General features: G+C 54.4%; 1 protein-coding gene across 7 annotated transcripts; it reads left to right on the forward strand.

Moving 5' to 3' along the window:
• On the forward strand, window positions 1-27,034 carry AHCYL1 (adenosylhomocysteinase like 1). Of its 7 annotated transcripts, none has more exons than XM_074925272.1 (17): window positions 1-307; window positions 15,777-15,888; window positions 16,262-16,405; window positions 17,177-17,277; window positions 17,579-17,681; window positions 17,943-18,037; window positions 18,908-19,014; window positions 19,097-19,213; window positions 19,427-19,490; window positions 20,951-21,039; window positions 21,508-21,578; window positions 22,053-22,147; window positions 22,232-22,330; window positions 22,906-22,974; window positions 24,159-24,237; window positions 24,704-24,824; window positions 24,971-27,034. In XM_074925272.1, the coding sequence occupies exons 1-17, from the start codon at window positions 203-205 to the stop codon at window positions 24,975-24,977; spliced, it is 1,578 nt and encodes a 525-aa protein (XP_074781373.1). In that variant the 5' UTR covers window positions 1-202; the 3' UTR covers window positions 24,978-27,034. The 7 variants fall into 7 exon arrangements, 6 of the variants coding, with proteins under 6 accessions (XP_074781373.1, XP_074781377.1, XP_074781375.1 ...); XM_074925276.1 differs by lacking the exon at window positions 1-307 and adding an exon at window positions 3,030-3,050; XM_074925274.1 differs by lacking the exon at window positions 1-307 and adding an exon at window positions 3,343-3,374.
• The last annotated feature ends 378 nt before the right edge of the window (window positions 27,035-27,412 follow it).

Raw genomic sequence — 27,412 nt, forward strand, 5'->3', positions numbered from 1 at the left:
CCCTGGCGCCGAGCGCGGCGGCCGCAGTCCCCGCCGCAGCGCGCTGAGAGCCGGCGGCACCGGAGCCTCCGCCGCGGGACCGGCCGGGCCTAGTCGAGCCGAACCGAACCGGAGCGTTCCCACCTGCCCGCCGTGCCCCGCCTCGCCCGGTACCGCGGGCGGCCGCGGCCTGCCTCGCCGCCGCCTCCTCCTCCCCCTCAGGATGTCGGTGCCGGAGCCCGCCGGCGGCGAGGAGGTGAAGCAGGCCAAGGAGGTGGAGGACGCCGAGTACTCCTTCATGGCCACCGTCACCAAGGCCCCCAAGAAGGTACCGGTACCGGCGGGGACTGGCCCGGTTCGGAGGGAGCAGCGCCCGGTTTCGGGAGGGGCTGGCCCGGCTCTGGGAAGGGCAGCCCTGGCGGGGGGGGGGAATGTGGAAGCGGGAACTGGTCCGGTTTGAGGGGTGAGTGGGAAGGGGGGGCTGTCCCCATTCAGTGGGAGGGAAGTCGGCGGGGACTGGTACCGTCGAGAGGCGGCTGGTACCAAGCCGGGGTGGAGGAGCCCGGCGGAGGATGCTGGCCCAGTTTGGGGTGAAACAGGGAGGGATTGGGTACTGAGGAGAGAGAGCTTTGTATCGGGGTACAGCCCTGGGCTGGATGGGAGTGAGGGGGTGCTGATGGGGGCTGGCACCAGCAGGGGGGAAACGTGGCCCCGTGCAGGGGGTCTGGGGCCGGGCCTGGTTTGGCTCTAGGGGTGAGGAAGGTGGGGAACAGAAAGCTGAGGAGCAGAGTGGGGGGCCTGACTGTGCCATAGGGATACCTGGGGGACAGGGTGACCCCGGGCAAGGGGACAGGCAGGTAAGGTCGGGGTACCCTGTGTGTTGGGACCCCAGTGGGGGCTGTGTGTGTGGGGGTGACAGTGTTCTGCAGTGGGGCCAGAGGAGAGGGACCCGTTAAATAGGACGAGCTGGCAGCAGTCACCTGGAGATCCTGCTGTAGGTCGCTCTGAAGGGCGACGAGAGGAAATTGGGAGCGTGGAGCTCTTTTTGGGTCAAGGGGTCTGTTGGAAGTGGGGGTGGAAGCGTGTCTGGGCTTGGGGCAGAGGCTGCCAACGCAGCCCTGGGTGCTGAGCTCTCCCCAGTCACCTCTTTACCCTTTCATCCTTGAAGGCCTTCTCACAGGAGCTCCTGAGATCTCCCGGTGCCGCTGCCCGTGGTGTGGGCCCTGCTTGTGTAACCCTTTGGGGGTTGGATAACACCTTTTGGGGTGTATGGATGGCACTGCAGGCGGACGAGCACTGGCCGTGCCACCCTGGCAGGGTGCAGGACCTCCACTAATTCGGGTAACTGGCTTTTTGATGGGTGAGCACTCGGAGACCTGTGCTCCCAGCTTGGTGCGGCCGCACCAGGCTCAGTAATTTGCTGCTGAAGTCCGGGTCCTGCCAGCGAGGCGGATTTGTGCTCCGGGCGCTGCATGGATCCGTGCAGCTGCGGCCGGAGGTCCCTGCTGTGCTGAACATCGTGTTCCCCCCGGGGCTGCAGCCGCCTGCCTCTGTTCTGGAAGCAAAGGCAAAGCAGTCGCAGGAATGGAAACGTTCTTTGAAAGGGGGAATGTCTCTTCTCGCCCGCTCCGGCCAGCGGTGGGTTTGGGGGAGCATCTGACCCTTGTGGAGGGGCTCCTGTCAGGTAGCTGTGTTTGAGGCATCTCTCCTTGCCCAGGCTGATGGCTGCTGCAGGGGAGCAGGCGTCTGGAGGCTCTCCTTGCGCCCCAGCCCTGTTTATATGGACATAGCCTGGAGGAAGGAGCAGAGGAATGCAGAGCTGGGATCTTTCTCTTCCAGCAGTGGCTCAGCACAGCTCAAACTTGGGAATTGTTTTCACCTTTTCGTTACCATTGTCCTCCTTAAAGCTGAGGAGCTAAACAGTGTGAGTGAGGCTGCAGCCAGCTGATCTGAGAGGGGAGAGCAAACTACTAATCCTGAACTATGCTATGGGGCCAAAATATGCGTCGTCAAAAGAAATGTGATGTATGTGGAGGAGGGAGTTGATCCAGCATCCTCAGAGGCAAAGTTTGCTTGTGTTTCAGGGGGTATGGGATGCTGTATCACCTTGAATTTGCTGCTGCCCACATGGGCTTGTTGCACAGCACGAGGAGCCACGGTCAGTTCGGCAGCTGCTGCAGCCTTTCCTGGCTGGGTGATGATATTAACAGTGCCCAGAGCAACACACGACATTTGAGGCTGATAACGTCGGCAGGCAGGGAGATCTTGGGGAGTGTGCGAAGCAGCTGAGGTCAAGGAACAGAATGCTTCGGGCCACTGTTTTCCTTGCCTGGCTAGTTACTGCGAATAGTGCTCTGTAATAGCGAAGGCGTTGGCAGAAGGATAAAAGGACTAGGAAGGGAGAATTGCCCTCCTGAGATAAGATGTTGAGTGTCCCCAGCTCAGATGCCTTCGAAGCAGGATCGCAATTAAACCATTAAAACAATTCTGTTTCAATGCAAGTTGAAGTGACTTTTGTGCTCGCTGCCCCTAGAGCTCTCAGCGTGGTCAGAGGCCAGCGAAGAAGATGGTTGAGAGGTGATTTACCAGCATTGAGGGAGGGGAAGTCTTGGTGTGCTGCTGAAGCAGCTCTCTCCCTGGGTTTTTGGACTCCTTGTACTTTGCTGATGCAGTTTGCATAAGGAGTTTGTAGATGGGGAGGGTGGGAGTGTGGCCAAGGTTGGTGCAGGCTCTGTCTCCTCTGTGTGACCTGCCACTGAATAGCTTTTCAAAGAGGAGCCTTCACTTGGGCTGGCACTGGGGGAACGTGCCAGTGTGCAGCGGAAGAGCCAGCGTGAGCCCGCCAGTGTCCCGTGCCCAGTTTGGACCTGGGGGAGCACCTTGGACGTAGCTGGGGGCACATCAGCCCCACGGGTGCTGAGAAGAAGTCGTCATCCTCCTTGCTGTTGGCAGGCTGCATCGGGGCGCCCGGAGCGAGCCCGAGCTGTGCAGCCAGCCTGGGCGATCACTGATGTCTTTGTTTCCTCTCCTGTCAGTGACTTGTTTAAGGTGAAAAAGTGAAAGAACAGGAGGTAAGAGATTAAAAGATTAAATATGATCAATTCTGGATTTAAGTAGGAGCCAGTGCAGTCGAGGTGAATGAAACTGTCAAAATGAGGGGGTTTTCCCCCAAGAGCTGGGGTTGCCTGGCTCTACCGAAGCTCCTTTTTCACTGCAGTTTATGGGAAATCGGGCTGTCAGCAAAATAACACCAGCTTTGGTCAGAGTGAGGCGGTTCTTTGGCAGGGAGTGGTTTAAAGGCAGAGGTAAGTGATGCTGAGCTTTCTACTTTTTCCAGTGTGTGCTTTGGTGTTGCTGGGGAAGGTTGGGAACGCTGAGGCTTGTGGCTTGCCCGGGTTAAGTGAATAAGGGTGTGGGGCTGACAGGAGGGCTCGGGGGCAGGTTGTACTCTTCCAGATCCTGCGTGCCACCACTGCTGCGTCCGGGCGTCTGCTCTTCTGCCTCCCTGGAGACGGCGGGTGCCCTTGACAGCAGTTGCTTTCTGAATTCACGTCAGTCGGTCAGCGGAGCCTTAAACCCCTGGCCGAGCCGAGCCGTGGGTACCCTCGAGCGGGAAGGACGTGGCGCCGTGCTTGCGGCAAAGCGGGGGGGGTTTGGCAAGTGTTGTCCCTGTCTGTCGCTTCACCCGATCCCCGCTGCGTCCTTATTGCGTGGGGATCGTCACCCGGCGGGCTCCTTCACACCTGGGTGCCAGCAGACAGACAGACGGCCGCTCCGCAGACAGATCTGCTTACTCATGCAGCACGCCTGGAGCGTGAAATGGGCTAAAAGCTCGAATTTGCTTTCGGGGAGTATGAGCTACAGGGCAACGACGTGCCCCAAGAAGGCGGGGAGGCTGCGGCCGGTGTGTTTGGGTTGGTGCTGTGCCCCTGCGGATGCTGGCACCGGCGGAGTCCCGCGGAGGCTGTGCGGCGGGGAATGCTAATGCACAGCGCTGCAGCTTTGCAGTGGTAGCAAGCCGAGCTGCGTGCTGGCTGGCACGGGGGTGGCAGGAGATGGGAGCAGGGGAAGGCTGGGGAGAGGGGGATGGAGCCTGTGGGGAGCTGCTGTCCCCTGGGGAGGGCTGGACACCTTCTCCTGAGCATCATTTCTGCTGCTGCTTTTTGCTGTTGTCTGCAGAGCCGCTTTCCTGCTGCCTGAGCTGTGCCTGACCTTGCTGCAGCCTGCTGCTTCCCTGCCCTGCACGCAGCCCCTTCCCAGAGCTGGGGTTTCTGCCCTGTTTTTTCTCAGTCCCGAGTCATCTCAGGTCCCTGCAGCTCTGCCAGGCTGGGTGATAATAAACCACCTTCCCCTTTGGTCTGTTGGGGGCGATGAGCCTGTCCTTGTTGTAGTGATGGAGCTTCTGCAGTCACTTGTTCTTCCTCTTTCTTTAATTTCATCCCCTACACTGGCTGCTCATAGATCCTCCTCTGCCTTTGTGTGCTTGTCCAGGGCAGCGGCCACCACCTCCTTGCCTGGTAGTTTAGCCATATGCCATATGCTCGACTGTTTTAGCTTCCTTGCCCAAGTCCTCTGGTTTTTTGCTTTCTCACTCTCTTCTCACTGTAGTTTTTCCTTCTCATAATGAGGTGCCTGGGCTGGGATGTGTTGAACGGCTCATCCTACTCTGTAAGGACCCCCTGGGATGGCTCTGGCCTTTCTTGGGGTGCAGGAGAAGCCTCATAAGTGATCACACACTGTGGCTAGATGGTCACAGGCTGAGCCTGGTCATAACCTGACCCGTGGTGAGAGCAAACCACGAGGGTGTTTTAAACAGAGATGATTTATTGGGGGCTGGGAGCAGACAGGTCACCAGTGGTGCTGTGTTAGGTAACAGAATTGTAATTCTTTCTGTTGTAAGACACTCTTGGGTCCTTAGCAGTTTGGCTTTTTGGAGGGTCTCATTGCTGTCCAGAGGGGAGCTTTGTCCTTGTGACCCAGCATTACTACAAGGCCAGAAGATGCTTAATTAAGTTACTGAACCAGAGAGCAGGAAGAAAGGAGATTTTCCAGGTTTGACAGACACAAGCCATCTTCAAAACGACATGCCAGGGCATGGGTCTCTTGCATCTCCATTCTGCTCCTGCAGTCCTGTGAGTTAGGCTGGGTTTCCACTCTGATCTCTGGGCTCTGGAGATGGGAGATGAGTTGGATATTCATTCTCCCCAGCCTGCAGAAGTGTCTCTTGTCATCTTCTGATGGTGTGGGGGCCACCCATGTGAGCTGGACTGGCTCTCCTACGAGCCCCGCTGTGCTTGGTGGGAGCCTCCTTCCCACGTGAGCAGGTAGGTCTGGAGTGTCAGAAGCGCAGTGTTTTCTTTAAGCCTTTCCCAAAATGCAAGATTATCTTCCGCTTGGGACCGGCCTACCACAATACTTTCTTTGGGATCTAGACAGTTTTCACTGTGCTTTCCACCCAGGGCAAATGTTGGAGCCTGTTCCTGTGCTCCCTGCTAGAGGTTTGGCTCTGGTAAGCAGCTCTTCAAGGCCAGGTTGGAGTTGATCCTTTTGGATAACCAGCTGGCTCGATGTGGGGCTTTGGTGAGGATCGTGTCCTCATTGTTCCTCCAAGGAGTCTGCGAGTGCCTCGTCGCAGGTGTTTGAGCAGGGGGAGGTGTGGGCCTCAGCACTCAGTTGAAGAGATTTGTTCATGCCTGGCTGTGTCTTTTATCATCAGGAGTTTCCTGCGAACGACGTTTGCGTTTGCAGAGGGCTTGTTGCGTTTCCTGCTGAGCCCTTTGATCAGAGCTGCTTATCTGGGGACTCTGACTCACCTTCACTCAGCAGATGGTGGTGACGTTTGAGGTGACTGTCCCAGGGCCTCCTGCTGGCCCTGTGGAGCCGCGGGTGCAAAGGACCTTGTGCTGATGGTTCCACAGAGCGTCACCCCGAGCTTTCTCAATGGGACTGTGGGTTGGATCAGTGGGGGGCTGCTGTAGGAGGGTCGGGGAGTCCCACCAAGGAGGAGCATCTTGTTACCATCTCTGTGGGGTATGCTCGAGCCCCTTATCAAAGCCCTGGGGACTTGGCCAGCTCAGCAGCGCCTGAACCTGATGTGCACTGTACCCCTCTAGCCTTGGGCTAAGCATCATCTGAGTGTGGTTAACCCTTGGCAGGGCATGGCACGGGGAACGGACGCTCTAGGGCATCTTGATTGATGGTTCAAAGAGAAAGCTGCCCCTTGGGGTGTTTTTTGAGCAGTCGGTCTCTCCCTGTGGGCTCCCTGCCTCTGAGGAGGCGGGATGCGGAAGCTGGGGCTATTCATGCCTTTAGGAAGCTGCCCCGGTTGCCCTGTCGCATTGGGCTGCTTGAACTGTGAATTTTAATTACACTTTGGGATCAATACGGTGGCCTTGGTAACGAGCTTATTGCTGCTGCAGAATCTGTTTACTTCAGGTTGGTGACAGCCAAAGAACTTAGGTGGCCGAGGACATGATGTTCCAGCTTGTCAAACAGGCTGCATTGTAATTCGGGTGAGGCTCCCGCGGCCCTCCGAGGTGGGTACAGCTTCCCCTTGGCTGCCTCCTGCGGACCTGGAGTTCGCTGGCAGGACCCGCTCGTGCCTGGCAGAGAAGGAGACGCCTTAATTCAGGAGCTGTGATTTGGGTGGGGGTTGTGGGAGCCTGGTTTTATCTGCAAGGTGTGGGCGTAGGGAATAGCTCCTTCTGTGAGGAGAGAGAAGGTAGGCAGCCTGGAAAGGAGCTTCCTCTGGGCTTGGCTTTGCCTTGCTGAAATTCATGTTTTGGTTTCCTCCTTCCAGATGGCCTGGGGTGAGGTTGAACCTGTGTCTGCTGTTTTCTGTCTCTCTTCCTTTCATCTCCCCACAGGGAGCCCCGAATATCACACATTTCTTGCACCGTGGGGAGAGGCTTGTATCCAACCTGGGCATGTTTTGGAGCGAGAACATCTGGCTGATCCCTGTTGACCTTGGAGCCATCAGCCTCTTGCAGGCGGCGGAGCCTGCATTGCCCTACATTAACCAACCCCTTCTCCAAACATCCTCCAAGCTTGCGAACCCCACAACGATGTCACTTCTTATCCTTCCTGCCCCATTTAAAAGAAAGAGGATTAATTGAATCAACTCTGTTTGCAGGAAGGGGTTGACTTTGTTCCGACATGAGGAGTCGGTGCCCGGGAGGGTGATGTTTGTCCGTCCTGGTAGTGATTCCTTTGAGTCCTGAGCAGTGAGCAGCCTAAGCTGAAGCCTGGGGTTTCTATTCTGCCTTGCTAACCAGATGTATCAAAACTGAAGTCTTTTCCAGGGCTGGAAACAGAGTTATATTGGTAAATGAGAAAAGGGCAGCTCTACGTGGTGCACTTGTGGAAATACCACTGTCAGGGGCTTTTAGGGATTAGTCAGGGCAGGGGCACGGGGAGGATGCGTTTCCAATTTTCCAGTTGCGCAGCTGTATTTCCTGGCTCTCTGGGATGTATTTCAAACAGGCTGCGCCTGTTCTGATGCTGATCCTGCCGGGTGTTTCCCCTTAGAGCCGTGGCACAGGGATGGAGGGTCTTCGAGGTGTAGCTGAGAGTAGCTGGAGCCTCGCCTGGGTGGTGGTTGCTGTGTTGGTCTCTTGAAAGGCCAAAAGAGGTCTTGAAATGCTCTGATTCTGCAAGCCACTTCTGGGGGAGAAAAGGAGGCAGGTGGGGCACCCGGGGTGCCGGGTAGGCTGATTCCTCCCCAAAAACACAAGGGCTGCTTTAGTATTACAGAGGAGAGGTTTGGGTTTTTCAATTTGTTTTTGTGTCTAACCCTTGCGTCAGACCCATGTGGTGGAGCTGATTGAGCCCTCTGACAGCACTTCCAAGTGTTCCCTTGGTCTTGCACAGCTGTGGTTGTAGAGGAGTTTTCTAATTAATTTAAAAATTGCTGCTAACTAAAGATGATTCCCCATCAGCTATGACACACAAATACATTTCCACGAGTTTCCAGCTCCAGCCTGTTTGAGGCCGTTAGTCCCTTGTTTGTCCATCAAGCGGCTGCGAATGACTTAACCCCCAGTCCTGTCCCTGCAGTGCTCCCAGCAAGGTAACTCCAGTTAATACCCATTACCTTATTGCCCAAACACTTGCTCTGCCACAGGGACACTGCTGGATGGGCACCAGATGAATTCATTGGCAAGAAGTCTGGGATATCTTTAAACCCATCGTGGCCACCTCTGCACCCATTAAAGATTTCCTCTGGGCTGTGCTTCCCCTATTTCCAAGTCTCTCCTCCACATACCTTAATATCTCCAGGCTGTCTGATGAGGGGGGAGATGTGTGTGTGAGCTAATGATCCGGCAAACCAAGCTGATGGCTTTTGTGCTGCGGAAAGCACTGTTTCCCCATCCGGGTAGCCGTGCTGGGTTCGTAGGGTTAACCTGATGGGAGTTCAGTGCCCTTAAAGATCCCAGCTCTCAAACCTTTGCTGATCCAGCTGTGAAGGAGATATTCCTCTGCACTCCAGCCGGGAGCAAGCCTTTGCCTCAATTCCTGCAGTCCAAGGAGTGGTGCCTTATCTGCTGGTGGGGAGCTTTCCCTCTGCTCTTGCTGGAGGCAGTGCACCTTTGACCCCAAGGTGTTTATAAGGCAGTAGTTATTCCCAGTTACTATTTAACAGCTGGGCACTCAAAATCACATTTATTTTATTTAATCCCGCCTTCTGTTTATTTTTCCTTTAACTAGCATTTACAGTGATTCCCATGATGACAGAGATCTTGCTGTGGTTTCCAGCCTATTAACCTTTGGAATGGGCCCATTTCTTTCTTGGTGTTTCTTCTTCTCTGCTGAGCTTTGGGATTTGTGTGAAAGTCCTTAATTCTCCTCTTGTACTCATGGAAACGTTTTTTCTGCCCCCACCGGTGCTTTACCCAGCCAGCCCTCCTCTGCTAGTGAAGGATGGAGGTTGGTGTCAGGGCTTGGCCAGTTTACTTTGCCAGGACCTAAGTGCTCTTTATTTCCTTGTTGGGAGCGGTGTAAAGGTTTCCAGGCAGAGATCTGGCTGCGGTTCCTTCTCAGGGAGTCAGTGGGGAGAGTGCCAGGCAGGTCTCTGCCTCTCTGGGGAGGAAAAACCTGCCCCATGAACCCTCTGCGAGCTACAGGTACAGATCCAAGCGGCGCTGGATTCAGCTCTGTGCTTTGATCCTTGAAGCAGAGCAGCACCCTCAGGCAGCTCTTCCCAGCTGTGTTGTCTGAATGAAGCACTTTGAGTTTTTTTTTCTAAAAGTTTGAGTTGGGGGAACTGTCAGGTGGAAGTTGTCCTGTTGCAAAAGCCACACCTGAGGCAGAAGCAGGTCCTGTTCCTCCATAAAACTTCTCTAGCCGGGGCCGTGCCACTTGGAGCTCTCTCCAGGGCCATTGGTGCTCTGCCAGTGGGTGTGGAGGATCAGGAGATGCCTGCTGAGCGCCCGGCTGCCGACCTGCTCCTCCAGCATCCCTGCAGCACGGTGGGGCTGAAGCCATGGGTGCTGCTAATGCAGCCCCCTCCCGCCTACACCCAGCCTCGTGCTCTGGCTGGGGTGTCTTTTGCTGCTGAGCTGATTTGAACTGGAAATCTGATTGTCCTCTGAGCCTGGCCACAGACTCCTGGGAATTCATGCAGCCACTTGTCATCTAGGTATGTGCTGTCTCGCTTGGCTGGAGCTTGGAGGTGGTAAAATGGAGTGGTTTGTGAATCATGAGGCCAAATCCACCTCAAAAACCGCCCCTTGCTCATGATTTGGGAGTGGGGATGGTGAGTGATCCTGCTGCCCACATCCCTCTGCTCCGAGAACCTGAGATTTCCTTTCCTTCAACCCTTATGGGATGCTGTGGTCCAGGAATACCCCTCCAGGGCTACGTAACCTCACAGCAGAGTAACATCCATGTCTGCCTTGCTGATTTCCACCCGAAAAATACACTTATCCTGTCGGGTTGTGGAGCAGGAGCTGCACCCCCTGTGTGCCCGAGGGCTGGGAGCTGCAGTGGGTTCCCTGCCCCTTGTCTGGACACTGTCCTGTGGGAACAGGGGCTTGGCTCTCCCAGCCTGGAGCGGGGCAGAGGGGGTCTGAGGACAGCAGCAGCCAAGTCCTCTAAACAAACCAAGCGCCCTGGCACAGCCACGCTCACTGGTTCACGCGGCGGGACTGCTGCCAGCCCCGGGGCCAGCGCAGGGGAGAGACGCTGGGAACCTGTGGAGAGTGGGCTTGGGGTGGCCTCAGCCCCTCGGCCCAAGCAGGGCAAATGTGGCAGGAGGCCGTGGCTGGATTTTGGGGAGAGCTCTTTTCTTCTGCTTGGGAAATGTGGGGTCCCCTCCGGGACCTGCTGATTGCAGGAGCAAAGCCTGGAAGAGTGCTGTCCCCTTTTTGAGGAGGTGGCACAAGCAAACCTGCTGCTCATCTCTTCTTTTTGACCTAGGAATAGAAGAAAAGCCTCATGCTGGTCATTTTATTTTATTTATTATTTTCCTATGCTGTTGTGTGGCTGGAGAGACCTCAGCCCCTGGGAGCCTCTTCCCTCCCTTGCTGCTGCGTTGACTGAACGTGACAACTCGCTTCTGCAAATACATGGATTAAAACAACTTGTCCTTTAGAAACGCCTGAACTCAGCAGTGTGGCAGGACCCAGGTCCTCGTGAGAAACCAGCCGCAGCTACCCGGGATGAAACGGTTCTTCTGCACATAACGAATCCTCAGCGTTTGAAGCCTGGGTGTGAGAAGGGGCTCATCTCCAGATCTGCAAAACTCAGCCCTGGTACAAGCTGCTGGTCACGTCTCGTGCGAGTGGGGCTGGTGAGGAGGATGAGTGCTGATTTGAGCTATAAAGCATTTCTCGTCTGGCTGAATTTCCAGGAATGACAAAGAAATGATGAACTTAAAAGACAGGGCACGTCAGGGCTTAGCAGCGTGGGCAACCATCAGTGCCCTCCTAGCCTCTGCCAGAGAGTTTTTGTTTGGGAAAGGAGATTAAATAAGGGGAACTGGCTGCTCTGAGTAGTCCTGATCTCTGCTGCTGGCTTTCTGCAGTCGAAGGAGAGGTCCCAGGACCCTGGATCCTTCCAGACTTTCTCCTGGGAGGGTGGAAGTGGGTTGGAGATTTTCTTGCTTTCCAGGCAGTTGTGTTGCTTTGAGAATGTGCTCTGCTCTGATTTTGCTGTTTCTTCCTGGGTGACCGTGCTGTGTCATCACGTCCCTGGACGTGGTAGAGGAAATTTAGGAAGTTGGATAGCTTTAGGTGGCTCACTGCTTCCTTTTTATCTTGGGTGATGTGTAAAACCTGCTCTTGGACCTCCTCTCCCCGCTCCCCAGTTACTCCAGAAGTGGATGCTTTTTTTACACCACTGTGGATGTGCTACCCCTCACATTCCTAATGAAAAATAATAATAATAAAAAAAAAAAGAGTTGCTAAGGCAAATCTGATGGTGGCAATATGGAAGCCTGGAGCTGCTCCCTAGCACGTGTCCTTTCCCCTGTGGAGCCTGTGCCTCGGTGAACAGGGTCAGTGGTTGGTGAGGCCCTGGGGATGGCTGTGAATCGGTGGATATTTTCCAAAACCGCCTTCTCCTCCTTCTGCAACCTGCTCCGCTGCTGCCCCCTGAAGCTGCATAGGACACAACTGGGGACGTGTAGCATGGTGAAGGAGCTTGAGCATTCTCTCTGGAGCTGTTTTGGGGATGAAAAGAGTTTTAAAATTCAAAGTGGGGTTGTTTTCTGTGAGAGGGACGTGCCTGGCTCATCTGTGCCCAAGGTAAATCCAGATGGATTTATAGAGTCCTCTGCAGCTCAGAGGCAGCAGGGAAACTTCTCGATAAGCTCAGAAAGCTGCTCCCCAGCCTGATTGCTGAGGAAAAACATAGGATAAACCATTGAGGATGGCACACCCAGCAGTCACGAGCTGCTGGTTCATTGAGGGGGTAGCAGTCCAGATCTGGAATCTGTTTGCCCTTCATATGTTGTAATAATTAAACAAATGCCGCTGTATGTGCTGGGGGCACGTGTGCTGCTGGGTTCAGGACTGCCTGGCCACCGTGCCTACGCGTGGGCAGGTACCTCACAATGCAGGGAGAGGCTTGCTGAAGCCGATTGTTTCACTTCATGGTGGTTTTGGGAAGCACCAGACGGTGCAGGCAAACGAAGTGTCAAGGTTTTTTGCCTTGGGAGGGCCTGGGGGTCCCTAGAACTTCATTTGATTCTTTTTGGGGTGCTGTATCAGCAAGGATGATGTTCCTCCTGCCTGGCCAGACCCAGGGCATGGAAAGGTGGGTTGAGCTGAAAACAAGTGGCCGTTTTTGGGAAGAGTCGGATCTGCATGGGAATGGGCACGGTCGCACCAGGTTTTGCAAGGGGAGAAAATGTACTTCTGGCTTGGCAGGTGTGACTGGGAGTGGGCCGCGTTCAGCGTCGCTTTGCCAAAACTTGGCAGGAGGTGTCGGATCCTGGTGTTTTACTACTAGGCATCTCCCAAAAAACCCCCGCTGTACCAAGCCAGGAGCTAATGATTTGGCCAGGGCTCCATCAGAACCCCGGCCCATCTCCTCCTGTCGGGGGTGGCGATGCTGGCAAACACCCCCGCTCGATTTCTGTGTGGAGAAATCGATGCTGTGTTGTTTTGCCTCCTTGGTCATGAATTCTTGGGACAAAAAAATATTTTCCTTGTTCTTAAAGCCTTGTGCTCCACCCGGTTGGAAAAGCTGCTTCCAGCAGGATGAAGTTTGGGATGTGATCTGTGATCGTGCTCTCAGGAGCCGGACGGTCCCGATCCTGGTCTGCTCTCGCCGCAGCCAGCCTGGCTCCGGCCAGCCGCAGCCGACTCCTCGCAGCCCCCGGCCGGGGATGCCATTCATTCAAATTCCCATGACAAGCCAAGGGATTACGAGATTTTCTCCGTTGCTTTAATGCAGCTAGAGAGCCTGGCACGTGGAAGGTAACGCAGCCGACAGTCACACGCGTCGCCTGTCGCCTCGGTCGCTTCGCCTGACCGCAGCACCCCCTGTCCTCCCTCATCTTCCTCTCAGCTGGTTGCCGGACGCTGAGTTAATTTGCTGGGCTTGGAGGAGGTTTGATGTGTGAATGGTTCATTCGATTTGGAAGCTGCTTGCCATGTTTGATAATTTTAGACAGGGCAGATTTTGCTAAGCTGCAGAGTTTAGATGAGCTCTGGTAAAGCCACGGTGGGGATTACTGTGGTTAATTCAGCACTTGATTTCCTTAGCAGTGATTTTTTTTTTTTTTTTTCCCCCCCTTGGATTCAAAACCCCCATTTATAGAACTGCTATTTCTCTTCAAAACTGTGCCTTGGAGCTGGCTTAACACCCCGAGCCACTCCCTTGAAGGGGATGACAGTGTTTGGTACATCTCTGTTGTCTTGGTGGTGTGGGGATGGTGTGGAGCTGGGAAGCGCAGCAGCCCTCCATCCCACCCTCTCCTTCCTATCGCATCCCAAACGAGCTTTGCTCCACAAGACCATCCAGGCAGCACGTTTCACCGCAGGGAAATGCTCTGACCTGGGGCTCTTGTGTCCTGGATGCTGTAAGCAAGGATAGAGGACAGACACCCACCTGCATCCTAGCCCGGAGCAGCAAAGTCTGAGTTATCTGGTTTTGCCCTCCTGGGTTCACCTCTTCCCTGGAAATATCTCCCTGAGATGGAGAAAATTCCTCAGCTAACACTTTAAGCTATTTTAATGCCAACAGCTGTTTTATGGAGCATTTTTACACCCTCTGGTTTGATGAGTTGCCAGAGGAAGAGGTGGGCGCGAAGGGCTGGAAATCTTGCTGTTCTGAAATTACTGATCTTTTGTTTTCCCCCCGCCCTGGAAATGCCCATGAGCAATACACCAGCACGGAAGTGGCACAAGCCTTTCTTAGGCCATCCAGGAAAGATTGATCCAAGCAACAGACCTTGAACAAATTCCAGCAATATCATTCTTTGGTTGGGAAACCGCTGTGCCTGCCAGCTTCCGGCCCTGTGCCCTGAGGACACCGCTGCTACCTGCTTGGTGTTGCTCTCTGGGAGTGCTTCTGCACCTCTTATCTCTCGGTACCAGCTCTCCCAGCAGTGCTCTAGGTTATGATGTCCTCCGGTTCCTCCCTCTGCACCCAAGGACCTAAGCCAGTTGCAAAACCAAACCTGCAAACTCCCATTTAGCGTTCCCATTCTTTCCACTAATGCAAATTCATGCAATTTGTGTCAGAACCGCACGGCTGTCTTCTGGGAAGCAGATACCAGGCTGGAAATGTGTCCGGTATGGAGGAGCTGGCTAAAAAACTTTTAGCAGCAGCACCCACAAAAATGCCTGGGATGCCTGCCTGGGTGTGGTGATGGGCTTGATCTGGTGCTAGTCTGTTCCCTTCTTCAACCCCCATGTCCTCCCTTGGGTTGAGCAGTGGGTTTCGTGTCCTTGTTTCCACTCCTAAGCAGAATACCAGTGCTGCTTTTGGCCCATCAGCTGGGTTTCCTCAGGAACCGTGGCTCCGTTTTACAGCCCAAAAGCCATACTAGTGCTGCAGACACCCCAGACCCAGAGTATGCAGATTCCTCCTTTCTGGGCCAGATCATCTCAAGTAAATAGTTTCATTCGTTTACCCTTGAAGGCTGTTTCCTGCATCAAAGCTTTCAGGGAGCTTTCGGGATGGCTGTGGCATGGAAAACCCCTCCTTGAGGCCACTGTGGCCTGTCTCTTTCCATCATTTTGATTTCTTCAGGACTCTTCTGGAGATCTCCTGGGTCTGTGGGGATGCTTTGTTAATCCCACTCCCTGCAATGATGTCTCATCCCTGCTAAGTGGCAAAATTAAATCCTGCAGCGATGTGATCAGAGGGAAGAGGCCACGCTGGGGATCTTTGTTAGGGTCTCCTGCGTGGCAGTGTGCCGAGGAGGGGGTCATCAGGCTGGATTTGCTGGCGCTTTTCCTAATTCCCTTTCATCTCTGTCGTCTTTCTCTTGCAGAAGCAGTAATAGGGCTTTTTGCTGGCTGATCACATGGGGCAAGTGCAGCAGCTGAGCAGTTTGGGGCTATTTTTCCCTTCCTTTCCGCCCAATGCACTTTGATTTGATGTGCTGGTGGTAGGTGCCGGAGCCTTGAGTTGCCTCTGGCCGAGAGAGGAAGGAGGGGTGGCTGTTTTAGGGCTTCTCTTACAATGGAAACATCTGTAACACTGAGGAGACTGAAAGCCAATGCAATGTCAACTACTTTTTGTTGAAATGTTCTCTCTGGCTGAGGGTTTTTCCCCCTGCTTTTAGTGTCGGTTTTGGAAGGAGGTGCCGTGTTTTTAACCTGCGGGATGCTCTGTTCCTGAGGAAGGGCCTGGAAGCACCAGGGATCTGAGTTTCTGCTGGGACCACCCCAGCTTCCTTGCTGCTGTGCTTTTGGGCAGAAATCCGTTGGGACCAGTTGTGACGGGTCTGTCGGGAGCAGGGTCTCTGCCTGTGCGGGGCTTGTCTGGAGGGCTGCACAGTATTTGTGTTGTACAAGCAGTCTGATTTTCTTGGAGGAGCCTCAGGGAGTCAGAGGTGGGTTAAAGGAGATGTTGCAAGCCTTGTTGGGTGCTCTTTTTGTCTCCAGGTGTTAAGTGTCAAATCTTCAACATTCAGGTGACAGATGATCAGGCAGAGGAGGGGGTTTAATTTCTGGCATATGTAGCCACTGATCAGTTCCTTGATGCATTTGATGATGTTTATTTCTGTGACTACAGCAGTTAAGGTGGACTGGAGGGACCCACGGGCCCGTATAGCCTGGAAAGAGGACATGCCGTAAGGAGCACCTGCTGATTTAGCACTTCTCTTCCTTTGCACTTCTCAGCAAATCCAGTTTGCAGATGACATGCAGGAGTTCACCAAGTTTCCAACCAAGACGGGCCGTCGGTCCCTGTCCCGCTCCATCTCGCAGTCTTCCACTGACAGCTACAGCTCTGGTAGGTGCCAGGCTCCTTGTCAGTGCTTGATCTTCTCCCAGATCTGGCATCGGTGCCGCTGTGAACATGCTGCTCACCTGCTTGTCAGGATGCTCCATGCTGCTGTGTTGTACTTGGATGTGGAGGCAATAATTCTGGGCTTTCCTGAAGCTTGGGTATTGATTGCTAGTTGATAACCCAGTTATCTCTGGGTTGTTTTAGAGAACAAGAGTGTAGAATTCCTTCTGGACACTCACTTTCCTTAGGAGATTTGTAGTTTGAGCCATGAGTGTCTGTGCATGAAAGCTGGGAAGTGAAACGGAACTGAAACCCACCCAAAAGGGTAGGAGGTCTCTGAGACCTGGGGTAACATGCCTTCCTCTCCTGGCTTTAGCTGCCTCCTACACGGACAGCTCCGATGATGAGGTGTCCCCCCGAGAGAAACAACAAACCAACTCCAAAGGCAGCAGCAATTTCTGTGTGAAGAACATCAAGCAGGCAGAGTTTGGGCGCCGGGAGATCGAGATCGCTGAACAAGGTAAAAGTGGAGCATGGCGTTTGTGGGGCTTTGTGCTCTCCAGAGACAAGGAACTGAGCCATGGCAATTCCCACAACTCTTGTTACAGCCTTGAATGCCCTGTTTTATGCCCCCCCCAAATCAGCTGATGATGTGGGGAAGAGCTAGACACGACAGCAAACATTAACGTGAGGCATCCATTTTCTAACAGCAGCAGAGCTCTTGCAGGGTTTAATGTTTTGGTGGCTTTGGATGAGAAACCTCAATGGGCAAGGATCTTGCAACACCTTCAGAAACATGAAAACTGACAGTCCCAACCCTTCCCCCTGGGGCTTGTGGGAAGCTGAGTTACCATTTCCAGGGGAGTGATTGGGTAACTTCGCTTTCGGGCACCTTTTGGACGCATGCTACCAGAGCCTAAAAAGATAATCCAGGCACATGTAAAGAAGCTTCTCAGAGATGTGGCAGCACTGTTCTCAGCTTCTTTAGCTGCTTGTCCTTGATGCTGTTCTGCTGCAGGGCTGGTGACTGTCCCTAGCTGCCTTCCTTGGGCAGTACCTGTCCCAGACCTCTCTTGTTATGTGGTTGTGACAGATGGCACTGGTGTTTTGGTCCCATTTTGGACAGATCTGCCAAGCCAGGGATGTGGGTTTTTTTCCTTGTCTGTGTAACAACTATAACAAAAATTCTAGGGCTGGATGTAGCCTGAGACCCTGGAAAGGAGAGCAGGGCTGGCAGAGAGGGGCCTCTCTGGACGAAGCCATCATTTAAAGCCCTCTCTTCCTTTTGCAGACATGTCTGCTCTGATTTCACTCAGGAAACGTGCTCAAGGGGAGAAGCCTTTGGCTGGAGCTAAAATCGTGGGTTGTACCCACATTACAGCACAGACTGCGGTGAGTGGCTGCTTATTTGGGGTGTCTGGGGTGGGAGACACCAGCTTTTCCTGGGGGAAGAAAGTCCCTTAAGCTTCCCAGCTTTGGGGAATCCAAGGATGCACCTTCACATTTCTGGAAACACTTTGCAAAGGTTCTGCTGTGTGTGTTTCCCCAGGGCAATGTTTGCTGGAGCCGGTCCCCGATGGGTCCCCGAAGGGTCCCTCGGTCCCTGATGGGTCTCTTACTGCCCATTGTGCAGGGCTGTGCCAGGGCCCCTCACCGCTGCCCCAGGCCTGCCTCTCACCCCGCTGTCTCACAGGTGCTGATCGAGACGCTGTGTGCGCTGGGAGCGCAGTGCCGCTGGTCTGCCTGTAACATCTATTCCACCCAGAACGAAGTGGCAGCTGCTTTAGCAGAAGCTGGTGAGTACAGCCGAGCCTGGGGATGCAGAGCCCTTCCAGCCCCTCCTGGCTCTGCAGCCTTGTCCCAGACAGCTGGTTTAAGGGGTGGTTTGGACCAAATATCTTCTAGGGGAGGGATAAACGGGTCTGATCCTGTTGTGGGCTGTGGTTTGAGCTCTGTGTCGCCCCTTGGCCCTCCTATCCATGGCTTTCCTAAGCTAGCCAAGCAGGAGAGAGCTTTGCCAAACACAGCAGATGCCAAGGATGCTCATCTTCTTCTAGGTGTTGCTGTGTTTGCCTGGAAGGGGGAGTCGGAGGATGACTTCTGGTGGTGCATTGACCGCTGTGTTAACGTAGATGGCTGGCAAGCCAACATGGTAATGAGCCTTCTTCCAGCCCTTCCTCTTCCTCCATGGAGTGGTCACTGGGTGCTCCTCACCCTTCCCTCCCTGGGGTCCTGCTGGGGTTGCCTGGGCACCTGCTGGCTTTGCAAAGGCCTCTGAGCCCCCGTTAAAGTGGGGGTCATGGAGAATAGCAGCTGGAGCTGGGGGCAACCATGGGGGTTGGAGGAGCTGCAGAGACACTGTCTTGGGCTGGTGCAGCCTGGTGGCATGGGAGCTGCCAACGAGCTGAGAAACCACGGGACCTCTTTTCCCCCTGCTGGGATCGGCCCTGCGGGAGCTGCCCCAGCTGCTCCTCTCTCGACACAGATCCCATCCACGCTCTCCCAAGGCGAGAGGGTCTCTGCAGGGGACCTTTCCCTTGCTGAAAGCAGATGATGCCTCTCACTGCCTTGCTGCATGGTCTGTGATCACTAACGACACGATAGCATGTGTCAGTGGGCTGTGACAGCTCCCGCAGCCTTTCCTCTCCACTGTTTGCTTTCAGGGCATGAATGTTGTGGCGTCCTTCTGATCTCAGCCTGTTTAGTTAGTGCTGCCTGTGCTCACGTTTCCAGGCTGCAGAGCAATAGCAGGGGCAGAAAACCCTGTTAGGATCCATCAGCTCCATGCAGGGGGTAAGAAATCCTCTGTGTTTTGGAGGAGACCCCGAATTGCTGGCAACTAGGGCAACCCAGGAGTCCTGGCCCTCAGGCCTCTGCCCAAACAGCCCTTCATCAGTGCCTGAAGATGCATCTCTTTTTTTTTTTTTTTTTTTTTTTTTTTTCTCCCCTGTCCTGTCCCCAGTAAGTGCTTTTCCCAGTGAAAGGCCTGACTGCTCCACGCTCTTCCTTGCCCATTCTCTAGATCCTGGATGACGGTGGGGACCTGACCCATTGGGTTTATAAGAAATACCCCAATGTATTCAAGAAGATCCGAGGGATTGTGGAGGAGAGCGTGACTGGCGTGCACAGGTAGGACGTTTGGGAAGGCTGATGTGGAGATCTCGTACTGGGTTGCTGCTCTCTGCTCTGACCCAACTCTGTCCTCTTCCAGGCTGTACCAGCTGTCCAAGGCCGGGAAGCTTTGCGTCCCAGCCATGAACGTGAACGACTCCGTCACCAAACAGAAATTTGATAACCTATATTGCTGCCGGGAATCCATCCTGGACGGGTGAGTCCAGCCCTTCTTCCCCTCTGTGCTGTCGCTCACACCGGTGGATTTGGCTCTGGCTCCTCTCGAGCAGGGATCGGGCTCTTCGCTGCTTTGCCCTTGCTGTGTGCTTGCAGGATCTGGTTTTGGAGGCTCTCACGGCGCAGCGCTGCCTGTGGCCATCAGCGGTGTGCGCTTGACTAATCCCAACACAGGTCTCTCTCTGTCCCCCAGCCTGAAGAGGACCACGGATGTGATGTTTGGAGGGAAGCAAGTGGTGGTTTGTGGTTATGGGGAGGTGAGTTTCGTAAGCGGCTGTCGGCGGAGCTGTGAGTCAGCCTCCCCCTGTGCCATCCTTCCCCTGGGCTCAGCATCCTGCTGCTTCTTTGTGCAAAGACCACTTACCTTTGATACAGGAGTAGATCAAACCTGGTAAGCGATTACCAGGGAGATATTGCTAGAACCTGCTGGGAGCCTGCAGAACAAGCATCATATTCCCCAGTTTGCCTGCAGGTTAGCTGGGCTGCAGGTACGACAGTTGCTGGGAATGCTGGCCTGAATTACAACTACCCATGGGTGCTCCCATCTGCTGTCCCTGGACCGAGTTCAGCATCCAGCCTGGCTGTCACCAAGCCTGTGACAGAGGAGGCAGAGGGGCAGGCTGCATCTCGCTGGTGGATAACGTTCTGGCAGAGGGGAATTGTATCACGAACCTGTAAATGATTCTGCCCTGGAAGAGCATGGAGCCGGGAGCTGACACCTTCCCTCCGTCTGTGCGCTGTCTGCGTGGGTGTTTATCTTCCCGCGCTGCAAAGGGCCTGGCAGTAGCTGCAAATGCTCTTCCCAGCAGGAACATGCTTACTAATTTATTTAGACACCAGTGGAGCCCAGCTCTGCTCAACAAGAGGCTGCGTTGGCTCTCGCCCAGGTGCTCTGGGGTGGCGTCTGATTGTCCAGCCGTGAGTTGTGCTGGGAGCTGTAGTTTCCAGGGCCTGTCCCAAGTTTTACCAGACTTCTTCAAAACAAGGGAGTCCTACCTTCATTGGTTTCCCATTTGGATGTGGGTTGGAGTCCCAGTTTACCCTGCCTGGCTATTGTCAGTAGACCTGAAGTTGGAGTTGGTGATAAGTGAGGGGGTCTCTGGAGGTGTTTCTTGCCTGGCAGTGTCTTGCTGGTCAGAAAACAGGGCTGAGCATGGGTACATGCAGATTAGCCAGGCCCCAGTGTGGGTAAGTGGTGTGGAGAGATAGACTTCACTTCAATTTTGTAGTGAGGCGAGGGATAGAGTCAGAGGTGCTGTTACAGGAGCTCTGCTCTCCCCCATGCTGAAGTGGGGAACGTCAGATGAAGGATTTGTCCCCCAATCAGTTCAGGACAGCTCTGAATGCCAAAGAAAGCCTTTGGCTTAAAGGCAAGTGGGGGGACGTGCATGCTCATCCAGACTGGCTTTAATCTCTTGGAGGAGAGCTCAGAAAGGCTCCTGCGGTGCTGGGGGCTCTGCAGGCTGCAAGCGTGTTGGTTTTGGAAAGCTCCTGCCAGCTGGTGGCTGTGCTGGAGGGCTGGTGGCGGTGGAGGGGGAGCTGGCCTTGCAGCAGAAGTGCCACTTGCCGGGTACATCGCTGAGCTGCTCCTGGCATCGGGCAGGTGGCCGGGATGAGCATCTCCCAGCCTGGGATGTGCTTGGGCTGTTTTAGGGAAGGGATTGTAGAGCTCTGCACATCCTGTGTTCAGCTTCACGCTGATGCTTTGTCTTGGCAGGTCGGCAAGGGATGCTGTGCTGCTCTGAAAGCCCTGGGAGCGATCGTGTACGTCACAGAGATCGACCCCATCTGCGCTCTTCAAGCTTGGTAAGATGTTATATGTTGCTTGTGAGCATCTCTTTGTTTGCTCTCTGGCTTCCTTTAAACCCTGACAGAGGCTGAAGCAGAGCCAGGAGGATCTGTGGCTCATCTCAGAGAATATAAATCTTGTTGGGGTGTGATGGGGAAGGGCTGGGGCAGTGGTGGGGTACCAGGCAGTAGGCACCTGCCCCAGCTGGCTTGGGAAGGCTGCTCAAGGGCTCACGCAGGGCTGGCTGAATGCTCCACACATTGCCAGGCTCCTCCAACATTTGTGAGAGCAGGTTTGATGCCGCATCCTTTGTATTGCCCTTCCTCACATATCTGGCGTCCCTGGGGGTGTGGAAGGGACAGCCTGTCTGCTGTGTGAGCAGCTGGGAGCTGCTGCAGCAATACAGCACCATCCCTCCTGGCCTGGGGCAGAGAGGGAGCAGGCTTCTCCTCCTCATCGTGGTCCCTCTCCCCCTTTTTTGCCAGCATGGACGGATTTCGGGTGGTGAAGCTGAGTGAAGTAATCCGTCAGGTGGATGTCGTCATCACCTGCACAGGTAGGGATGAGAAGGTTGTGGGTGAGCCTTGGAGCAGGCCGAGAAGGAGCAGTCGTTCCCAAGCGGGGGTCTCAAGGGTGCTGGGGGAGCTGGGGATGGAGGACGCTTCGCTGCCATGTGCTGCTAATTTTATAAGAGCAATAGCTCTGCTCTGGCAAGAGCTTTTCCTCCTACCCCCCAGTCTGCTATATGGCCACAGTCCTCCTCAGTCCCTGGGAGGAGGAGGGGACATCACAGCTGTGTGTCTCAAGGGTATTTGGGGGTCTCCTAGAGCCTTGTTAATTTGTGGGACCAATGCTCAGCACTCATCCCATGTGTTTCTCCGTTGTCACAGCCAGGAGGGCTCTCATCCTCATGGAAGTTCATCTGATGTTGCCCCAATCTGAGCTTCTCTGACTCGAGCGCAGGGAAGGAGAAATCAGAGGGTTTATAGTTCCACTGCCTTGGGTTCATCTGTGCCCTTTCTGCCTGCAGGAAACAAGAATGTCGTGACCAGAGAACATCTGGACCGGATGAAGAACAGCTGCATCGTATGCAACATGGGCCACTCCAACACAGAGATCGACGTGGTGAGTCTGCCTGCGGCCTCGACGGCTGCGCCTGCCCCGCTGCGCTCCCGCCGTGACTCCAGCCTCTTCCTCCTGCTCTTGCAGACCAGCCTCCGGACCCCGGAGCTGACCTGGGAGCGGGTCCGTTCCCAAGTGGATCACGTCATCTGGCCGGATGGGAAGCGGGTGGTGCTGCTGGCCGAGGTGCGCTGAGAACCCTGCCACAGTGTTGCTTGACTCAGGAAATTGCTGTGCGCCGGAGTTTGTAACAGAGATTTAACCAGGTGGAAGGGTGCTAGGAGGAGGTTCAGAGCTTGAGAAAGGGTTTCTTGATTTTTTTTTTTTTTTTTTTTCCCCTTTTCTTGAGGCAGGGGAGGTATCGTGTACCACGTGCAGCCACAGAGGTGCCATCTGGCTCTGTTCTTCTGAGCTGGGAGCCATCCCCATCAGCCAAATGCCGTCTGCTTCTGGCTTTGGCAGGGTTTCCCACGCAGCAAACTGGCTGGGTGTCTCCTCTTCCCACTTGAGCTCTTCTGGCAGTAGGAGGGACTTGCTCTTTCTAGGGACCACAACATTTCCCTGCCTTAAAGCTAAGGGTTAGGGTGGAAACTGAGGCAGAGTTGGAATGCTCTGGTCACATAGGTGGGCTTTGAATCACTGTGCTGTGGTTGCCCCCTGCCCCGGGGAGGGGGTAGATGTGGTTTCTGTCTTGAGACTCAATTCAGTTTGGCTTTGAGGACAAGTTCAGCTCTCTGCAAACTCCTCCTGCTGTCTCCTAGGGCCGACTTCTCAACCTGAGCTGCTCCACGGTTCCCACCTTCGTTCTCTCCATCACAGCCACCACTCAGGTCCGTACGCTGCAGGGCTGGGGCGCAAGGGACGGAGGATGATCTGGGGCCTTGCACGAGCCTTGGGGTGGGGATGGTTTTGAAGAAGCTGGAAGCACGCAGTTGGATGGGTCCTTGGGATGGCACCACTGCCAGAAATACTGTAGCCATCACCTCTTGGCTGGGATGCAGTTAATGATGGCATGAACTCACTGCTTTGCTTACAGCTGGGAGAGCTATTAAATGGGCCAGGCTTCATGGCAGAACTCCTGCTGTGCTGTAAGCCACTGGAGAGCTCCCTCAGCACAGGTTTAAGCTTACCTCAAAGCAAGGCTTTGTTTTGTCTTTGGACTCTTTAATTTCAACAGCACAAAAATCTCCCCTGGGGTGAGTTTTGGGGATCTGGAGGTCAGTGGTTAAAATGCTCCCCAGCATCAGTGCCAGCTCAGCTGGGCAGACACAGCTTATGTCTTGTGCTGTTTGTCGTGACTCTGCCTGTCCAAAGAAAACGGTGATTAAATTTGATTCTGCTCTGAGATCTGCAGTCGGTGCTGGCTGTGCGAGCAGCCGAGGCTGGTGTGGCCCTTGGTTGGCGAGTGATGGAAGGAACATGCTGGGCTGGAAAGACAGAGGGGGCTGATGGCTGGGGGAGGACAGCCACGCGAACAGGGGGAATTCCCTTCTCACATTTGTCGGTCCAAGCTGATGGGGACCAGGGCTTTGTTTTGGGCCAGGCTCTCAGCTGCATGAACTGGCACTTGGGGGAGATGCAGTTTGATTTATGCTGAAGGAGTGGCTCTGGTTTTTGGAGCAATGCTGCCAGTTTAAAACGAGCAATCCCTTCATTTCTGCGTGATGCGGCAGCCGTATGGTTTAAGAGACTCAGAGCTGCTCCTCTCTCCTCCGTCCTTGTGCTCTGGTTTTTCCCAGGGTGTTAAGCTCAGATGCTGCAAACAAGCTGGGTGTCATCTCGCTGATCTCTCTGGTCCTTCCCCAGTGGTGGTGGGATTATGGAGACCCAGGGAGGGACATACCCTTAAGTAGAAGCCTTTCCTTCAAGGTATTTTGGAAATGGTTGTCCCCCATCCTCAAACTCCCAAACCTTTATCTGCTGCTGAGAGCTTTGTGCCATTGCGGGTGTTCAGTGCTGCCCAGCTCAGTGGCTGTCCCTGATGTCCCCGGGCTGTCCCCTGTGATCTCTGCAGGCTCTGGCTCTGATTGAGCTTTACAACGCTCCCGAGGGCCGTTACAAACAGGACGTGTACCTGCTGCCGAAGAAGATGGGTGAGTGAAGGGAACCCAGACTGACTTATTCCACAGGCAGCAGTTTTAGATGTAAGGAGAAACTCAAACCTGGGCTGGAAAAAACTCCCAGAGAGAAAATAAGTTCAGGGAGGCCCTCAGAGGCAGCAACCTTAAAACACGTGCAGGTTGTTTCATTTATTTTCCTTAACCTGCAGTGTTGGCAGGCACCCCTTATCCTGCAGCCTTCCTGCTTGAGGTTTTTCATGCAACCCTTGTGCCTTTTGGTGCACATCCAGCCTTGCTCAGCACCAGGGCTTGGGCTCAGCTCTGCTGTAGGCTTATGTGACAGTGAATCCGTGATGCTAGATGCAAGGACTGCCTAGCCAGACCCAGCATGGGGCCCTAGCCTTTTTCGTGCCATATGATGAGTCTGTCCATCCTCTCCCCAGCAGTGTAGTGGGGGATGTGCACCCCCTGATCCCCTCTTTCCTCTCCCCCTTCCCAGACGAGTATGTCGCCAGCTTGCATCTGCCTTCGTTTGATGCCCACCTGACAGAACTGACGGATGATCAGGCGAAATACCTGGGACTCAACAAAAATGGGCCTTTCAAACCCAATTACTACAGGTCAGTGTCAGCTGGGGTAGGGAGCTGCTGTCTCCTCACCCAGTGGGTGCCGTTGGGGACATCTCCCGGCACTGGGACAGTAGCAGCTCCCAGGAGCTGTGTCCCCAAGCACCCACGACCTCAGAGTCCCCTCCCTTCTCTTCTAGATACTGATGGACCATACCCATGAAGGACCAGACCACACAAGGCAACATTAGAGAGATTATTTTTAAAGATCATTGTTATTTTGGTTTACCTTTTACTTTTTTTCTTTTTTTAAACCAACAAAGGAACCTGTTTTTACATTTATCAGTGTGATTTTAAGGTCACTTTTTTTTCTCAGTTTCACCCTTTTACGTGATCACATCTCTGTCTGATCTTGGCAGACAACCTGGGATTTGCTTCTTGCTTTCATGTGGCTGAAGCCGCTGGTGGTTCCCAGCCCTGGCTCCCAGGGAAGGTTTCCCTTTCCTGATGTGCCAGGGGCAGTTCATTCCTGCAGCGATTTTTTTTTTTTTTTTTTTTTAATTTCACCTTTCCAGCCTGCGTTAGTCTCGGCCGGGATCCCTGCAGATATGGAGATGCTGTTCTACCTTATCTTATGTTTCTTTCTTTGTGTGGATTATCTGCAACTTCTAAATTGCCTTAAAGAGCCCAGTTTTAGCTGCTAGATCAATGCTCCTAGCACTGTTTAGGAGCAGAGTGGCACCTGCTGGCCACCTCGCGAATAGGTGACTGTCCCCAAGCCTGGCCAAGGTCCTTGTGCCGAGGTGGCCCAGGTTTGGTGGCCGCTGGCCCAGGTTTGGTGGCCGGCTGGGAATGGGGGAGTTCACTGTTTCAGGGTGCTAATCTGAATTCAGACGGGGGTCGCTTACCCAGCATTATCCTCATCTCTCCTAGGTTTTTTAGCCAAACTGCACCTTAATTGAGTTAAAAACATCTTTTGTTTGTTTGTTTTTTCTTCTTTTTCTTTTTGATCCTTAAAGAGATGTTTTAAGGCGGGGAGGAGGGGGGAAGCGTCGAGGATGCAGCTGCCTGCTGAATGCAGATGCTCGCTGTGTCTGAGCGGCCCCATCTCCCACTGAGAGAAGCACGGCGTGGTTTTAAGGGTGTCTGGGGTGGGGTTTTTTTTTGGGGGGTGGGGTGGTGTGTTTCACTTTTTTTTTTGAGACGGACGCAGAGATGAGCCTTCCCCCTACCCCAGCCTGGGCCCTCTACACCACAGACCTGCGCAAAGCCCTCTGCTGCCCCGGCCCTCGCGCTGGGCTTTCTCAGCCCTTCCCTGCCCTCTCGCAGTGCGTTTCAGCCACTCTCATCGGTTCATCCTCCTTTGCCGTCCTCACTGGTGACTTGTTTCTCTTTTCCATCTCTTACAGCTTGTCCCAGGGCAGGGGAAGCTCCTTCCAACCCAGTGAGGTTTCTCTTGGCTTTTTTTATCCTCCTCAAATTGCCTCTTTCTTCCCCCAGCCAAGGCCAGAGTGTGAAGGGAAGGAGGACCCTCGCTGCCTGCATCTCCCGGTACACAGATAATGGAGATGTTGTGTACCTGTGACTGGGGCTGCTCCTTCACCTCTGGTCACCTCCTCCCACGGACTGGGGCTGCCTTTTTAGCGCTGCCTGGCTGGGTCCCTCCCTGGGGCTTTGCAGGGTTGGGGGTGCTGCTGTTTCCCAGGGGGTGCAAAGCTCCTTTGTGAGGATGGGAGGAAGGTGGGAGGGGTGCTCATGGCTTTAATCACCCTCCTCTCTTCCCCTCAGTCTCCTTCTCCTTAGACTATTCTTTCTCACCCTGCCCGGTCTCTTCCTGGACTGTCGCTGGGTCACTTGCCCTCCCCACAGATTTTTGGGGATCGCCTGCCTTGCAGGGTCCCCTCTACCCTCCCTTAAACTTTGTGAGGGACTCAATGCCTGGCTCAGTGAGCTGGGATGGGCGGGGAGAGGGGGGCGAGAGCATCCCCCTTCCCTGTGAGGGGACCCACGCTGGGACCCCTGTGCTTGGGGGTCATGGTCCCCCCCCTTTCCCATCCACGTTAGGCCGAGGTCTGACCCTAAGGGCTCCATCTCTGTATAAGCCATGTCATGGGGGGTGGGGAGCCCGGGGATGGCGGTGGCAGCGTCGGGCCGGGAGGGAGAGGTTTATTTTGTATATGAATGATTTTTAATGAATGCAATATTAATCCTTGCAGATGAGCAATAAATCATTAAAGTCTAATTAAACTATTAGGAAAAACAAAGCGATTTTGCTTGTGGGCAGTTTATTTGGAAGAGTTGAGCACATACAATCCCTTGGGGACCCTGGGTTCGTTCTGAGATTTAAGCCCTGGCCTAGGCTCTGCCTTTGGTTGCCTCCAGATGGGCTTTTTGGGCCTCACCAAGGCCCTGGATTTTGGGGTCTGACGCCCTCAGAGCCCCTCAAGGCCCTTTCACTTGGGGTTTAAACCCCATCAGGCCCTTCTGTTGGGGTCTGGCTCCCCTCTGAGCCCTCTAGTACTCGCTCTCTTTGGGGTCTGAGCCCCCCAAGCCGCCTGATTTAAACATTTCACTTGTTCCAGGCCTCTTCCTGCCACTCCCAACATGGCGGCCTCAGGCGGCCGGGCACCGCCTCCCCGCGA

The sequence above is a fragment of the Athene noctua genome, chromosome 23, assembly GCF_965140245.1.
Source record: "Athene noctua chromosome 23, bAthNoc1.hap1.1, whole genome shotgun sequence".
NCBI classification, from domain to species: Eukaryota; Metazoa; Chordata; class Aves; order Strigiformes; family Strigidae; genus Athene; species Athene noctua.